At 34.7% G+C, this 16,626-nt stretch overlaps 1 protein-coding gene across 10 annotated transcripts in view; it reads left to right on the forward strand.

Moving 5' to 3' along the window:
- Positions 1 to 16,626, forward strand: part of Dnah11 (dynein axonemal heavy chain 11) — a 305,840-nt gene that overhangs the window by 238,972 nt on the left and 50,242 nt on the right. For all 10 annotated transcript variants that reach the window (XR_007346137.1, XM_048799700.1, XM_048799695.1 and 7 more), the window contains one exon: positions 15,887 to 16,091. Coding sequence is in view for 9 of the 10 variants with exons in the window: in XM_048799700.1 (XP_048655657.1) it covers positions 15,887 to 16,091 (205 nt within the window). In the remaining variant the exon portion in view is untranslated. The remainder of the gene's footprint in view (positions 1 to 15,886; positions 16,092 to 16,626) is intronic.

Here is a 16,626-nt window from a genome sequence, read left to right on the forward strand (position 1 = left end):
AAAAAAAAAAAAAAAAAAGTTAATTGGTGCCCAGCACAGTAGCACAAACCTGTAATCTCATCAGCTCAGGAGGCTGTGAGTTCAAAGCCAGCCTCAGCACTACTTAGCAAGGCCCTAAGCAACTCAGTGAGACCCTGTCACTAAATAAAATATAAAAAAGGGGATGTGGCTCAAGTTCTTGAAAGTGCCTCTGGGTTCAATTCCTAGCAACCCAAAAAAAAAAAAAAAAAAGTTCTCTCTGTATAAGTTATATACTATATATAGGCTTTAAAAAAGATGATTAACAAAAAAATGGAACAATAATAATATAGACTTTTATTTTTTACTATGACAGATTGATATAAGAATCTTGAAAATTAAATATATTAGTTAAAGCATTTAAAACACCTTTTGAAACATATTACTGGGTTGCCAAAAAAGGGGGGGAAAAAAGAACTCCAAAGCTGATTCTCCTGTAGATAACTGCTAAAACCTGATAATCCTTGTCTTCTGTGTTATGAGTGTACAGGGTTTGGATAAGTCTGAGGCCTACAGCTTAATACAGAATCTCTTAGAAGACTACCCATCCTCTCTATAGATTCCTGTATAAAGCCACACCTTCTGTGTAGTGGTAGGTTTCCTTTAAAGTAATAAACAAAACCCAGTGCTATATCAAGGAAATTTTGCTTTGGCACTGGGAAGAGGTGAAAAACATATCCCCTGTGATTTCTTAACCAGAAACTGTTTCTTTTATGAGTGTTCAAAATGCATTTTTACCATTTGATTGCCCTAAAACCCTTATTCCAATAATTTATTTTAAAGTGGCCTTGGGTTATTTATGCCTAGTAAATTGGACAGAAGCAAAGGAAAATCCAGAGTCCAGTTAGCAAATAATTGCAGTTACTCAGTTGAGACATGTGTGGATGGGAATAATAGCATAAATTCAGACCTTAGAAAATTGCCAAAGTTATAATTCCAAAGAACATGAGCTCATGAGCAAAAATCACAAAACACGCAAGGAAATGAGGCACCGTGAGCAAGAACTAATAGAATAGAATCCTAATCTTGTTGGATTATAATGTTACCTTATTTTATAATTTTATTATTAATAAGAATGTGCTTATTTTTTATTTTTGGTACCTCTTGTGTGAATTGTCTGTTTTTAACTTTTGTTGATATTTTTCCATTAGATTTCTCATCACTTTTTCTCTTCCACTTATACTTTTTCTTTTTTTCTAGCATTATTTTGAATCCATTCTTTCCATAATATGTATCTTTCCACAGGATTCCACAAAGGTAAGAAGGTATGATCAATGTGAGGGATATGTGTATTTTCACAAGTGTTTTAGGATTTTAGATGAGTCTTATGTATCAGTTTACGGTTGTTAAAAACTAGCATTGAGGTAGAAGTACGAAGACGAAACTTAGTTCAAACCTTATTCTGCTATGTTGTAGTTTGGTGATTTGGAGTAAGTTTATGTTTTTCTGTGTTTATTTTTTTATCTGGTGAGAAAAAATACAGAGAGCGTATAGGTACATAAACATACTAAAAATATTCATAGGTGTTCAGTATATATTATCTGCCTTGAATAACTAACCAATGATAAATCCAATATATATTGGTGATTACGAGTATGAACCAGATGGTAAACCAGAGCTCTTGAGGTAAACATTGTCTTTTGGAAATGAGAAGTGTGAATAAAACATGAATGTAGTCATGAAGCAGATCAGCAGTTCAGGTTAAGGGAGAGAAGAAGGAAGGAATCAGTCATATCCTGGTATCTTAAGTTACCCCTAGAAGAGTAGAGATCTTTGATTTTGCTTTTAAAATTTCATTATTTTAATATGGATTCTATAATATACATGATACGTAAAACTTTTGAAGCATAATAATAGACCTGTATCTAGCATTCAAATTACCAGTATTTATCCACATTTTTTATTACTACATTATAACTGTAATGATGGGATTTGTTGTCACATATTCATACATGCTCACTGCACATAGTATAATTTGGCCAGTGTCACCCCCCAGCACTTCCCCCCTCCCTCCTCACCTTCCACCCCTTGGTCCCTTTCCCCTACTGATCTTCTTTTGATTTCCATGAGATCCACCTCCACCTTTCCTTTCCTTTGGCCTCTCTAGTTTCCACATACGAAAGAAAACATAAGACCCTTGACCTCCTGAGTTTGACTTATTTCACTTAACATAATGGTCTCTAGTTCCATCCATTTTTCTGCAAATGACATAATTTCATATTTTTTATGGTTGGATAAAACTCCATTGTGTGTATATATGCCACATTTTCTTTATCCATTCATCCATTGATGGACATGATGGACACCTTGGCTGATTTCATAGTTTGGCTTGTGAATTGTACTGCTGTAAGCATGGATATGCATGTATCTCTGTAGTGATGACTTTAATTCTTCAGGATAAATACTGAGGAGTGGGATAGCTGGGTCACATGATGGTTCCATGCCTAGTGTTTTGAGGAGCCTCCATACAGATTTCCATAGTGGTTGTACATAGTGGTTTACAATCCCATCAACAGTGCAAAATCTGTCCTTTTTCTCCTTGTCCTCTCCAGCATTTATTATTATTTGAATTCTTGTTGACTGCCATTCTGACAGGTGTGATATAAAAATCTCACTGTTGTTTTGTGGTATCAGTATTTTTAAGCCACTTTTGTGCTCCTTTCCTTTCCTATTCTGCCTCCTTTTCCAAAGGTAATCAAGATTCTGAATTTTTCTCATCACCTCATTACCTTATTTAAAATAGTTTTATTGTATATGTGTATATTCCTAAACAATATATTGTTTACCTTTGATTAAGACTTTATAAAAATTTCATCATACTGTATATAGTTTAAAGGGACTTGATTTTTTTACTCAATATTGTTTATAAAATTTATATTATTGGTTTTAGCTCTAGTACTTTTTTCTTATTATTTATCTACCTATTTATTGTATTTATTTATTTTACTTACTTAACATATTTATTTTGGTAAGGTTGGAACCCAGAGCCTTGCAAATACTAAGAATGTGCTCTACTACTGAGCTATACCCAAGTTTCTAAATTTTTATTATTATTCAATGGGTGTGACTATTACTATATTTATTTAAAGTTCTTATAAAGAAAGTTTAGGTTATTTGCACTTTTTTGCTGTTAGAGGCTATGCAGCTATGAATGTTGCTGGATATTCATGCACACATCTACAAACACTCACAGCAAACACTCTTCAGAGTTTGTGCTCTGACTGCTATAGTGGGTTGTAGAGTATATGCATAAACTGCTTTCAAAGTTAATGTTGAATAGTTTTCTAAAGTGTTTACAAGTTCATTTGCTTATCAGTGCTGTATAAAAGTTTTGGAGTCTTTCAAAAAAACTGAGTTAGAAACTTTCACTCTTGAGCCAACTTCTTAAGTACTTTTTTAAATTTTTAGATATACATGACAGTAAACTGTCTTTTGACATATATACATGGAGTATAAATTATTCTAATTAGAATCCCATTCTTGCAGTTATACATGATGTGGAGTTTACTGGTCATGTATTCATATATGAACATAGGAAAATTATGTCTGATTCATCCTACTGTCTTTCCTTTTCCCACCCTTTCTTCCCTTCATTCTCCTTTGTCTAACTCACTGAACTTCTATTCTTCCTTCCCCCACTTATTGTGTGTTAGTATACACATATCAGACATTCTGCCTTTGATCTGGGGGGATTGGCTTATTTCACTTAGCATGATAGTCTCCAGTTTCATTCATGTCCTGGTAATATGCCATAATTTCATTCTTCTTTATGGTTGAGTAATATTCCATCATGTATGTAAGTATGTATGTATGTATGAATATATATGAAAAAATATATCACATTTTCTTTATTCATCTGTTGAAGGGCAACTAGGTTGTTCCATAACTTAGATATTATGAATTGACCTGCTATAACATTGATATGGCTGCATCGCTGTAGTATGCTCATTTTAAGTCCTTTGGATATATACCAGAGTGAGATAACTGGGTCAAATGGTGGTTCCATTCCAAGTTTTCTAAGGAATCTCCATACTGCTTTCCATAGTGGTTGAACCAATTTGCAGTCCCACCAGCAATATGCGAGTATACCTTTTTCCTCACATCTTCATTAATATTTATTGAAGAATACAAGAATACTTGTATTCTTGATAATTGTGATTTTGACTCAAGTGAGATAGGATCTCAGTGTAGTTTTAATTTGTATTTCTCTAATTGCTAAAGATGTTGAACAATTTTTCATATACTTGTTGACTATTCATGTTTCTTCTTCTGTGAAGTGCCTGTTTAGTTTCTTAGCCCCATTTATTGATTGGGTTATTTGTTTTTTTTTTTTTTTTTTTTTTTTTTTTTTTTTTTTTGAGTTCTTTGTATATCCTGGAGATTAATGCTTGATCTGAGGTGCAGGTGGCAAAGATTTTCTCTCATTTTGTAGGCTCTCTGTTCACGTTCTTTGTTGTTTCCTTTGCTATGAAGGAGCTTTTTAGTTGGATACCATCCCATTTATTAATTGTTAATTTTACTTCTTGTGCCCTTAGGAGCCTTGTTGAGGAAGCCAGTTCTTAAGCCAACATATTGGAGAGTTGGGCCTATAAAACTTCTAGAACTTATAAACAAATTCAGCAAAGTAACAGGATATAAAATTTTTAACACCCATAAATCAATTGTGCTCCTATACACCAATATGAATCAGCTGAAAGAGAAATTAGAAAAACTATCCCATTCATAATAGCCTTAAAAATAAATAAATTTATAAATAAATAAATTAATTAAATACTTGGGAATCAGTCTAACAAAAGAAGCAAAAGACCTCTTCAGCTATTTTTATAATCCAAAAGATTTTTGTATTTAATACTACTAGTTGCCTCTTCCTGTGAACCATTTCCACCTCCTGCTTTGGTTTTTCTACTCCTATTTTTGAGTGAAAAGTTTGAGGACACTGTATTTTCTTTCTTGTTTGCTTCCTTTCCTTTCCCTTCTCATCTTGTCCCTCTGATCCCCTCCTTCCTTTCCTGGACTGGAGATTGAACCCAGAGGTGCTCTACTAATGAGCTACATCCCCAGCCCTTTTTATTCTTTATTTTTAGACAGGATCTCACTGATTTGCCTAGGCTGGCCTTAAACTTGTGATCCTCCTGTCTCAGCCTTCTGAGTAGCTGGGAAAGGACATTATGTTTGCGTGGGGAGGGAAAAAAAAAAAGTTTGGTTCATAAAAACCTAAGAAGTACTTTGAAAATTTTTTGATATTTTAATAATTATATTGTTTTACCTGACAAGATGTATGTTTAAAACAAAGTAAAAGCTTTCTTGTTCCTCCATTTAACTCTTTTTAAAAATAAAAAATTTGAAAAAATTTGTATGTATGCAAACTGGAAGAGAGAAGGAACAAATAGGACTAGATTGGTAGAAATAGGGATTTTTTTCTTTAATACAATAAATGAAAACTGAGAGAAAATGAGAAAATGTTGATATGCTTTATTTAACAGAGACATCCATTTGCAATGTGGTAACAGAAACAGAAAAATTTTGACTTTGGGCTGGGGATGTGGCTCAAGCGGTAGCGTGCTCACCTGGCATGCGTGCAGCCCGGGTTCGATCCTCAGCACCACATACAAACAAAGATGTTGTGTCCGCCGATAACTAAAAAATAAAATATTAAAAAAAAAAAAAGAAAAATTTTGACGTTACCTTGATCACATTCCAAATTAATCCACGTGTTGGAACATTTTTCAGTGTAACCTCTGATCTCCAATGTTGAACATTTTACTTTGATTTTGCATCCTCTTTTATTTCTCTACTACTCTATACAATTACCTATGAGGATACCAGCACGTTTTCCTTTGTATTAAAAAAGATAAGAAACTATTGAAAGCAGAAAAAGAGGGAAGGACAGCCACACAGATTGCCAAGTAGATAAATTCACCTAGAGTGATTGCCTTTGTCATTCTCATCAAATGCAGGTGGGACAACACACATATTCATGAACCCACTGGAAAGTCACATCCCTCAGAAAGTTTTCAACTATTAATAGTGTTTTCATTTATTTCAGTTGTTTGTTTTGGGGGCCTTTTCAAACCACTATTAGTTTATTCTTCCTAATAATGAATGTCTGAGAAATGCTTGTGATAGATACAGCGTAGTCCAAAAGTTGAAGTTCATTAATAATTGGAATGTTGTGGAGTATGAAGTAATGAATACTAATTACTCCTTTCATGTCTGACAGCTCCCTATGGACCAATACATCAGCCCAGACTTTAATTTGGTTCGAGTAATGGTTTCATCAATAGCACATTAAATCTGTGTTTGAGAAGATACAGTTGAACCTGACCCACACAGTAGATACCTCTGTTATAAAATGGCCAGAGGCTGACAACAGCTGGGTAATTACAAATAATTAAATCCACCAAACTCCAGACAATCCTAATTTTAAATAAAATATCTTATCGTATCAATTGACAGAAAACATATCTGGGAAGATTTATCAATATGTACTTTTTCCAAAGCAAATTTACTAGTTTACATGTTAGAGAAGTGCTGATCTATGAGGCATCTTTATAAAACTATCTCTCTTCAATCTTGCAAATCTCCCCAAATATTACTAAAGTCATTTTTAATCTTTAATCTTAACTGCAATAACCTTACCTCAAGATGAATTTCACTAGTTTCCGGGAATATTAATAATTTTAAAAAGATATTTTCAAACTGTCTTTAATGTTCCCATAATTGCTCTTTGAACAATGGTCTTTAAATAGTATGTCCTAGAAAGATACTTAAAATTGACCAGTAGAAATATTAGCTATTTTATATCAGTTTTCATTTTCATAGAAATAATACAGTAAAAAGGAGACAACACTTTACATTTATTTTAAAATGATTAGTTTTCCTGAAAGTTGTGTTAAGATGAGTAAGAAGAATTGCTTTGAGTGAACAAGTTTCCAGTTTGTTAAATATTACCATGTTGCTGTTGTTGGGGTTGATGTTATAGGATTTGACGATTGATTGTGAATCTGTTTGAATTAGGTCTTGAGTAGGACTAAAGATAGAACAAGTTAAGTTAAATCCCACACTGTGGTGGGATGCCCTGTCTGTCTTGAACTGGAAACTTAGGAAGTTAAAATCAACTCCAGAGATATATAGTTCTCTCATTATGTCCCTTTGGATAAGAATAGTTTCATTTGTAAGTTTGTTTGTGTCCATGTATAATCGAAGTTAGCATTCTAGTCTCTCCTACTTCTAAATTAAAAATAAAGTTTTATTGCCAAAAGAATAAATAAACCAACAGCCTTTCTATTGCTAAATTCAGTCCAGGTTTTTTGTTTGTTTGTTGTTTTTAAGTGTGACATTCAGGATTTACAGATAGTGCATTCTCACACTCACAGTGGTCTTTCCAGTAATTGTTAGACTTCATCTGAAAATAAATACCAACCCAGCTTGCAGGTAAAGAACCTTGGAATTTTTTCTTCAAAAAAAGCAATCTTTGAACAATAACATCAATGGAACCAGAATTTCTTTTGGTACCAAACTACGTATTTAAATACAGTTGTAGTGAAGTGTGTGTGCCCGTGCACCTGTGAGTATCTAAAGGGAAGTAATTTGATTTTCTTTTTCTGCTCTCCTTTCCTCTCTACAATGTTCTCTGGAGTTCTGAAACATCAATCTTATTATTTTTTTCTTTTTAAAATTCTAATTGAAGTTTGCTTTTATCTTAGAGGGACATGTTGGTTATATTAACCGTGTGAAGCAGCAAGACAATTAACTCATTTCTATTCAGGACTCCTTTCCTTCCTTTCCTTGAATGTCTTGCCAGCTGTGCGGCTTTCAGCCAAATTTTCCTGAGGGAAGGGGTTTGACCAACTCACACAGCCCTTCCTGCTGGGTTGCTAAGTTACCACTCCCTCTTGCCGTTTGCTGCACACCCAGCCATAGCTGTAGGAGCTCACAAGTCTAACCTAGAAGCTTTTAATTTTAAACAGCAGGACATGCAGTAAGGCTTTTAGATGTTCATTGAAAAGTTGATTTCTTCTCTGGAGTGTTTCTTTATTTCCTCCAATGAGTGGAACTATGTTATTTATTTATCTTAACACCCACCTACTATCTCTTTACCTTGACAAAATGCCTCTGATGGGGCCACCAGAATGGAATTCCTCATATTTAGAGAACATGGTAGCTATCCGAAGAATCTAACTTAGGGGGAGGACCTTCCATATAATAGTTCACTAACTTAAGGAGATTTCCCTTCAAGCCCCAAATTTTATGAATCTTTATAAAACATTCCTATTGTAGCCATTTGTAGTAAGTACACTGATCAGTCACAGCAGTCTTTATCCTAAATAGAATATGTTGTTTTCTATTTTTTGGTTTCTAGACCCAGTAAAAAATAATGATGACTTTATTCTGGTCCTTAGAATATGTGATCCATAGAGAAATTCATTTGGGTTTTTAGGACCCAAAACTGATGGCATTTTTAACAATAGCTACACCAAATCTGAAGAACAGTTTTAATAAAAGTAAGAGAGACTTTTTTAGTTTCCAGATATACAATCTAGAAATAAGAATTCCAGACTAGAATCTCCCATTTCTGATTCTCATCTTTGTTATACCAATGCTGCTTCTACCAGGTCACAGGAATTCTGGTTTTCATGAAACTCTGATTAAGGGAGCCAGTGTTAGTGTGTCACAGAAGAGCTGTGAGAATTCACCAAGAAATCATTTCCATGTGGTTTCAAAGTAGTTTTCGTATCTTTCACAACAGTAATGACCTTCCATGACTTGAAATTAATTATTTATTAAGTCACTTGATCCCAGAACACTTTTTGACTAAATTTTGAATAAACTCTGAAAGGATCTTTATATTTCCAGTATATATGATTTTTATGCAAGTCTAACATACAAATTGTGAATTTCTGCTTAATATGGATTTGCAGATGATTGTTAGGATGAAATAACTCATTCATTCTGCTAACTGGTGAGCATTCTAACACACTTAAAATATAAACTTTTATATAAATTGAATGATTTTCTTTAAAAGTTTTATGAATTAATTCACATTATAAATATATTGGCCAGAAATCATAGATCTTAGGATTGGGCACAATCTTTGCTAGTCTCATAAACAAGGGCAGAATTTCTAACCAAAGATCATGAGGGAGGCGGGGGCTGTAGCTCAGTAGTAATGTGCTTGCCACTCTCGTGTGAGGTACTGGGTTTGATCCTCAGCACTACATAAAAATAAATAAATAAAGGTATTATATCCATCTATAAGTTAAAAAGCTTTAAAAAAAAAAAAAAAAGATTAGGAGGGCATGTGCTCTGAGCTGTGCCTATTTTTTCTCTTGCAACCATAGATTGGTTCTCAGTCAATCATCGTCTCTCAATACCCTCTTGCAATTGACAGGTCATGCAGGTTAACCAAGACTGACATTACAGAATGTCAGAGGAAATTAACTGGCATTGCAATGCTGTGAAATAAACTTTTTACTACGAGTCTAGAGGCCCGGGTTCTAGTCCCAGCTCTGCCACTAAGTGATGTGACCTTGGACAAGTCATAAACTCTTTGGAATTTATGATTTATTTATTTGGGTCCATTAAAAAAAAAAAAACTGAACAATCTCCAGGGGTCCTGCTTGCTCTAAAATATCAGCTCTGCTAGGTGAAACAGAATGTTTTAACTTATCCCACATCCTAGTCATCTAGGCAAGCTCACTCCTTGAGACAGATGTATAAACACCCTGAGGGAGCAGCTGCACCCACATGGAGAGATTCTGCCCCCACTTGATTCTCACTGTGATGCAGTGAGAGGGTCCGTGTGTCCTGCTCCTGGCTGCAGTGGGGCTGGAAAATGGACTAAGAACATTTGCTTTAAGAAAGTAACCCCACTTTCCAGCTCTGTTGCTGTTCTCACCTGCTATTTCTCCTCATTGGAGTTCAGAGCTCATGTCTTCCTTCCCTGCTTAAAAGTCAACCTCTGCGTTAGTGTCTTTCACAGAAACAACAAAGTGATTCTGTTTGCTTTTCCCACCCCTATGGTTAACTCCATTGTTTTTTGGACCCTTCAACTCATGAGAGAGCATTAACAGTCTGTTTAATTTTCCCAGATAGGAGATTAACCAAAAATTAACCTAGCAGCAGTGATAAAACCCACTGAGTCATTATGTAATTTTTGCCTTTCATAGATCATAAACACCCCAATTGAGGATAATTTACTGTCCCTGGGAAATCTAAAGCTATCAAATACTGTTTCCAAGCAAGATGTAAAACCCAATTTTTATGGGCAGGCATTCTGCTTTTCCATAGCAGAGTTCTCCCGCATCCTCCCATTAGCTCTGTCTGTTCACAGAGAAAATCAGACCTATCAAAGCAGATATTTTCTGATTCTCAAACTGGGGTTTTTGAATGCCTCAGAGAATATGTAGGTGTGAAAGGGATACCCTGCAATGAAATCATCTGGGGTGTCTTCCAGAGCATTTCTTTAACTTAGATGTTTTGGTTCAATTTTTAATCAGTTAAAACTTGACCTGCGGGACTAGGTTGTGGATCAGTGATAGAGTGCTTACCTCAAACGTATGAGGCCCTGGGTTCAATCCTCAGCACCACATATAAATAAACAAGTAAAATAAAGGTATTGTATCCATCTACAACTAAAAAATATATATTTAAAAACTTCACCTGTACCCTCTGGTACTGACATGGTCAGTATCCATGCTCCATGTTGAACATTCTCAAGTTTTATTTTGTTCTTAGAAGTTTGATGAGGGGAACTAGTTATGCACAGTGGCTGGTGGAGAAAATTAGCTATTATTGCTTTGAGACGATATTAACTCAGACTACTAACTAATATGGTACTCTAGAGAAGCCATGAGCCAACCATCTGTCATGTGACTCATGAGCTAAGATTGATATTTAAAGGGTTATAAGCAACAGGAATATATGACAAATGTATATGAACTAAGCCCAGAATATTTACTCTCTACCTTTTTCAACAAAAGTTCATCAGCCCCTGCTCTAGAGGGGATTTCTTACTTAACCTCCTCCAGGATAATATCCCTTATCCAAAATCCTGGGAACTAGAAGTCTTTCAGATTTTGTCTGTTTGTTTGTTTTTTTATGGATTTTGGTATATTTGAATATACATGATGAGATATCTTGGGGATGTGACCCAAGAGTCTAAACACAAACTTCATTTGTTTCATGTGCACTTTATACACATAGACTGAAGGTGATTTTATACAATATTTTTCGTGCGCCTGCATTTTGACTGTGACCCATCACATAAAGTCAAGTGTGCGATTTTTCACTTGTGCATCATGGTGGTGTCAAAAAGTTTCAAGCTGGGTGTGGTGGTGCACACCTGTAATCACAGCAGCTCCAGGGGCTGAGGCAGGAGTACCGCAAGTTCAAAGCCAGCCTCAGCAATAGTGAAGTGCTAAGCAACTCGGTGAGACCCTGTCTCTACATAAAATACAAAATAGGGCTGGGGATGTGGCTCAGTGATGGAGTTCCCCTGAGTTTAATCCCCAGTACCAAAAAAAAGTTTCAGGTTTTGGATTTTTCACTGTAGGGATGCACAGCCTGTACTTTCAACAGTAAGTCATCTTATGCGTCATTTGTTTTAATTCTTATGCACACAAGAACATGCACACACACCATGCATATCTCAAAATCAATTGGACTTCCTAACCCTATCTGGTGAGGAGTCTCCTAGTACAAAATAATAAAAATTCTAGTCCTAATTTAGTCATTGTTCTTCCTTTAAATTTAAGATGCTAAAGCATAAAAATAATTACATTCTCTTTTCATCTGGGGATATAGGTTAGTGGTTAAAACACAAAGTTTATGAAATAGGAATTTAAACCTGGTGAAAACTCTCCAGTGAGTGAAGGAACATTCAAACAAGCTGACACCATAGAAGGTTGTAACAGGCATGGCATTTCTCTGAGACTCTCCACCAGGGAGGAATGAATTCGATCCAAGATGGAGTGGAAGTCAGAAATTGCAGAATTTACACAGAGGTGTAAGTACAGGCTTTATTGTGGAGACTCAAATGAATTTAAACTTTGGTGTCTCTCATATGTAAAGTTCCAGGCAGTAATTACATAAGACCTTTACTCTTAAAGTTTCATTTAAAAGCCAGTTCATGGTTAAGAGTAACACATGAGACAGTGCTAGCAAAGATTTCCTCGAAGCTACTTGTGAGATCAATTTTGGAAATATTTGGAAAGGAAAACTCAAATTTTGATGATGCTCTCCACGACAGACATGGTTAAATATGTTGTCAAAAAGAGGCAGATTCACTAAGAAAAAAATGTCCTTTTCAAAAAAAGATCATGCTGTGGCACACCTCATAACTCTCAGAGGATAAGCACAAACCTCTGAGAAACTATAATTGGTGTCGTTACTGACCTTACAGATCGAATCAAGTCCAAAAGATAATGATTTGGCCTTTAAGTATATTTTTGGAGTTGGATAGCCATCAGCACAATATGCTAGAATTGTCCTAAGCAACTACTGATCTGCTTTCTGTCACTATTGATTTACCTGTTCTGGACATTTCCTCTAAAAGGATTCACAATGCTCTTTTATGACGGGTTTTATGACTTGGAATAATGTTTTGAAAATTCATCCATGTTATAGCATACAGTATCCGTGAATTCACATCTGTGGATGTGGTGGACCAACTTAAGAGACTTATGCATCCTTAGATTTTGGTAGTCACAGGTGGTCCTAGAACTAATCCTCTGAGGGTACTGATGTCCAACATGTATATCAGTATTTCATTCCTTTTTATGGCCAAATAGCATCCCATGGATTAGATATGCCCATAGTGTTTATCCCATTCAAGTTGGTTTTACCTTTTGCTATTATGGATAACGCTGCTATGAACATTCATAAGCAAATTTTGTGTTGACATACATTTTGAATTCTTTTTTAAAAAAATTTTCTTTAGTTGTAGATGAACACAATGAATTTTTATGTGGTGCTGAGGAAAAACCCAGTGCCTCACATATGCTAGGTGAGCACTCTATCACTGAGCCAAAACACCAGCCCATACATTTTCAATTCTTTTGGGTATGTACCCAGAAATGGAATTGCTGAAATGATTCAGGGAATTGCCAAATTGTTTTCCAGTGTTTGTGCAGTTTTACATTCCCACCAGCTACCTGTGCAAGGGTTCCAACTGCTCCTTATTTTTGCCAACACTTTCTATCATTTGATTATAGTCATTCCAGTAGGTGAGAAGTGGTACCTTGCTATGGCTTTGATTTTCATTTCACTAATAACTAATGTTAAGAGCCTTTCCATGTTCCATTGGCCATTTATACATCTCGATGGGGAAAAGTCTATTCTACTCTTTTGCTTATCTTTTAATTGGTCAGATCTTTGGTCTTTGTATTCCTGTCACATTGTAGGAATTTGATACATATGAATAAATAAAATAAAAAAATGAATAAATCAGTATATAAAAAATAATATATTGCCTGTCATGAGAAAGTAAGAAACAGTTTTTGTGAGAGCAGAGACCATGCTTGTCTTGATAATAGTTATATGTCCTGTGCCTGGAAGACTCTGACAGCCTGGAGTGGTGTAGGTGTTAAGTTATTGTTAACTGGATGTTTTTGGTAATGTGTTTCATGATAACAGAAATAACAGAATAAATTATCAGACATACGATTATTTTAATGAGCATGACATCAACCAGAAAATATGTAGAAACAGGTGAACAGATGGTATCAGATTAGTGTTCTAGAAAATAGGGACTCAGGGCCACCATGCTGATGGATAAACTAGCAGTCCTGCCTGGTCCACTTACTATACTTGATCTCTGGTTCATTCACTTCTTATTGTTCTCAGTATGTATTTTTAACAATGATGTCAATACTCATCTTTTTTAACATTGTCCTTTTTTCAAAAGGAAAATGCATAATACACAGATATATTTTAGCTTTAGTCAGAAGTGAGTTGCTAGCTGAATCGCTCATTTTCTTCCTGGAAAAGAATTAAATGATAGGATGGCAGGAAAAAAAATCCAAAACTAGATAAAGTAAATGAATGCACCTTTGAACTTAAAGAAGATTGTCAGAGTGGCTTATTTGGTGGCCTCTTTTTCAAGCTCATACAATCAACAGTTGTGATGTTTTCTGTTGTAAGATCACTCTGCAATGAAAAAATCTGACCGTTGGGTAAAAAAAGATATTAGGTCATGAGTTTGATCCATCCTTTGAAATTCTTTTGGGGGGTGAGTTGCTGGAGATTGAACCTTTGAAATTCTTAATTCCTATTCAGATGGTTAAAGCTTTGCTGGTTTAAAAACATAATTTTTATAATGTATACACATTAAAGCAAGTTGTTTCATAAAAACTTCTCTGAACAAATAGAGTAGCCAATACATGGAGGCACTTTCCTTACAAAAGATTTGATCTATAAGGCACAATTATAAAATATCCACCAATAACAACCTAAAATATAACTGTATTTTAGCATTCTGAGTATCTCTCCTCAAATTAAGAACTAAATGTTGCAATTAAGTGCTGAACCTGTCTCTTCTTTTGAGTACACTCAATTTTCCAAAGTTGATAAATTTAGTGAAATAACACTTCACTTGCAAGCCAATGAGACAGGTTGTAAATATTTTTTCTCAGATTATTTAGATTATATTTTTAATTTAAAATAATATGAGATTAGAATAGTATTTTGTCATTATAACATCTCTACAATCAAAATGGTTTATAAACTTAATAGGGAGGAATCCAAATTGATATGAACATTTAAGAAAAAGAAGAGTGAATGCTCCTTATTTTAACCAGGCTCCCGTGAACCTTATGTGAACTTCCATCCCAGGCTACTTTTGCAGAAAAGTTTGAGAAGTTCAGTTTTCATGAATTTTGTTTTCTCTGACGCATGAATTGAAAAGCTCCCCATCTACTAGTTCTTATAGCAGGTTCCTAGCAGGAAAGAAAATGAAAAAGGCCAAAAATATCAGAAAATAATTTCAAGTATATATTTACTTTTAATAATTTAAGAAAAATAACATTAATACATTTATAATGTGTATGTGAGCATGTATATTTTAATATTTTATAAAATAAAAAAGATTTCACATACTTTTTAAGTATTTTTTTAGTTGTATAAATGAACACAATATCTTTGTTAATTTATTTTTATGTGATGCTGAGGATCTAACCCAAGCACTCTGGGAGCTATAGCCCCAGCCCAGATTTTATATATTATTTAACAATATATTTAAGTATAAATATCACATCAATATATTTAATATCAACAATATACTTTAATATCAATATACTTAATACATAGATATCACATCAACACACATGTACATATTTTATCCTTAAAGAATAGCAATGTTTAACATTTTTTATTTGTCTTGTTTTGGGGATTGAACTTAGGGGTGCTTTACCACTCAGTTCCATCCCAGTTCTTTTTTGAAGTAGGTCTGACTAAGTTACAGAGGCTGACCTCAGACTTGCGATCCTTCTGCCTCAGCCTCCCTAGTCTCTGGGATTATAAGTGTACACCACCATGCCTGGCTTTAATATAATTTTAATCATAGAAAGTATAATGAAACTAACATTTACTCTTAAAGATTTTCTGTAAGATTGATGGTATTTACAATGCCAAGAGGTGAATGTTATTATTGTTACCATTTCACATCAGAGGAAAAATAATCACACAGAGATTTGGTAGGAAATTCCTATTCTTCCTATTAAAAAAAAAAAAAGACAGAGAGAAGCTGAAAAATCCCAAATCACCTGGTCTTCTGGCCTAGGTATGTTGTCAAAATGCAGCAGTGGAATGGCATTCCAGTGACAGCAATGGTTCATGACTCTTCTGAATGTCTGTATTTTGCCTCCTTTAGGTATATAAGGATTGGAGATAAGGAATGTGAATTCAACAAGAACTTTCGCCTTATCCTTCACACAAAACTGGCAAATCCTCACTATAAGCCAGAATTACAAGCTCAGACAACCCTCCTCAATTTCACAGTTACAGAAGATGGTCTTGAAGCCCAGCTGCTGGCAGAGGTAGTCAGTATTGAAAGGCCAGATTTGGAAAAACTCAAGGTAAAAATTATTAGATCATCCCCCCAACACTTATTTGTCATCTCCTTTGCAGAAATCATGGTGAAAATACAGAAATGTAAGGTAGGATTCTTGCATTCCAGGCTCTTCTAATTGAGAAAAATTATGATACATGTGAAAAGTTAATAAACAATTCAAAGTTGCTCCTTATAAATGCTGGTTGGTAAATGAATGGCGTTGGAGAAGTTAGTGCTAAATGAAGTTAGTCAATCCCAAAAAAACAAATGCTAAATGTTTTCTCTGATATAAGGAGGCTGACTCATAGTGTGGTAGGGAGGGGGAGCATGGGAGGAATAGACGAACTCTAGATAAGGCAGAGGGGTTGGAGGGAAAGGGAGGAGGCAGGGGATTAGCAAGGATGGTGAAATGTGATGGACATCATTATCCTAAGTACATGAATGAAGACAAAAAGAATTGGGTGTCAACATACTTTATATACAAAAAGAGATATGAAAAATTGTGGTATATATGTGTAATAAGAATTGTAATGCATTCCACTGTTGTGTATTTAAAAAAT

Source organism: Marmota marmota, unplaced genomic scaffold (genome assembly GCF_001458135.2).
Source record: "Marmota marmota marmota unplaced genomic scaffold, marMar, whole genome shotgun sequence".
In the NCBI taxonomy this organism is placed as follows: domain Eukaryota; kingdom Metazoa; phylum Chordata; class Mammalia; order Rodentia; family Sciuridae; genus Marmota; species Marmota marmota.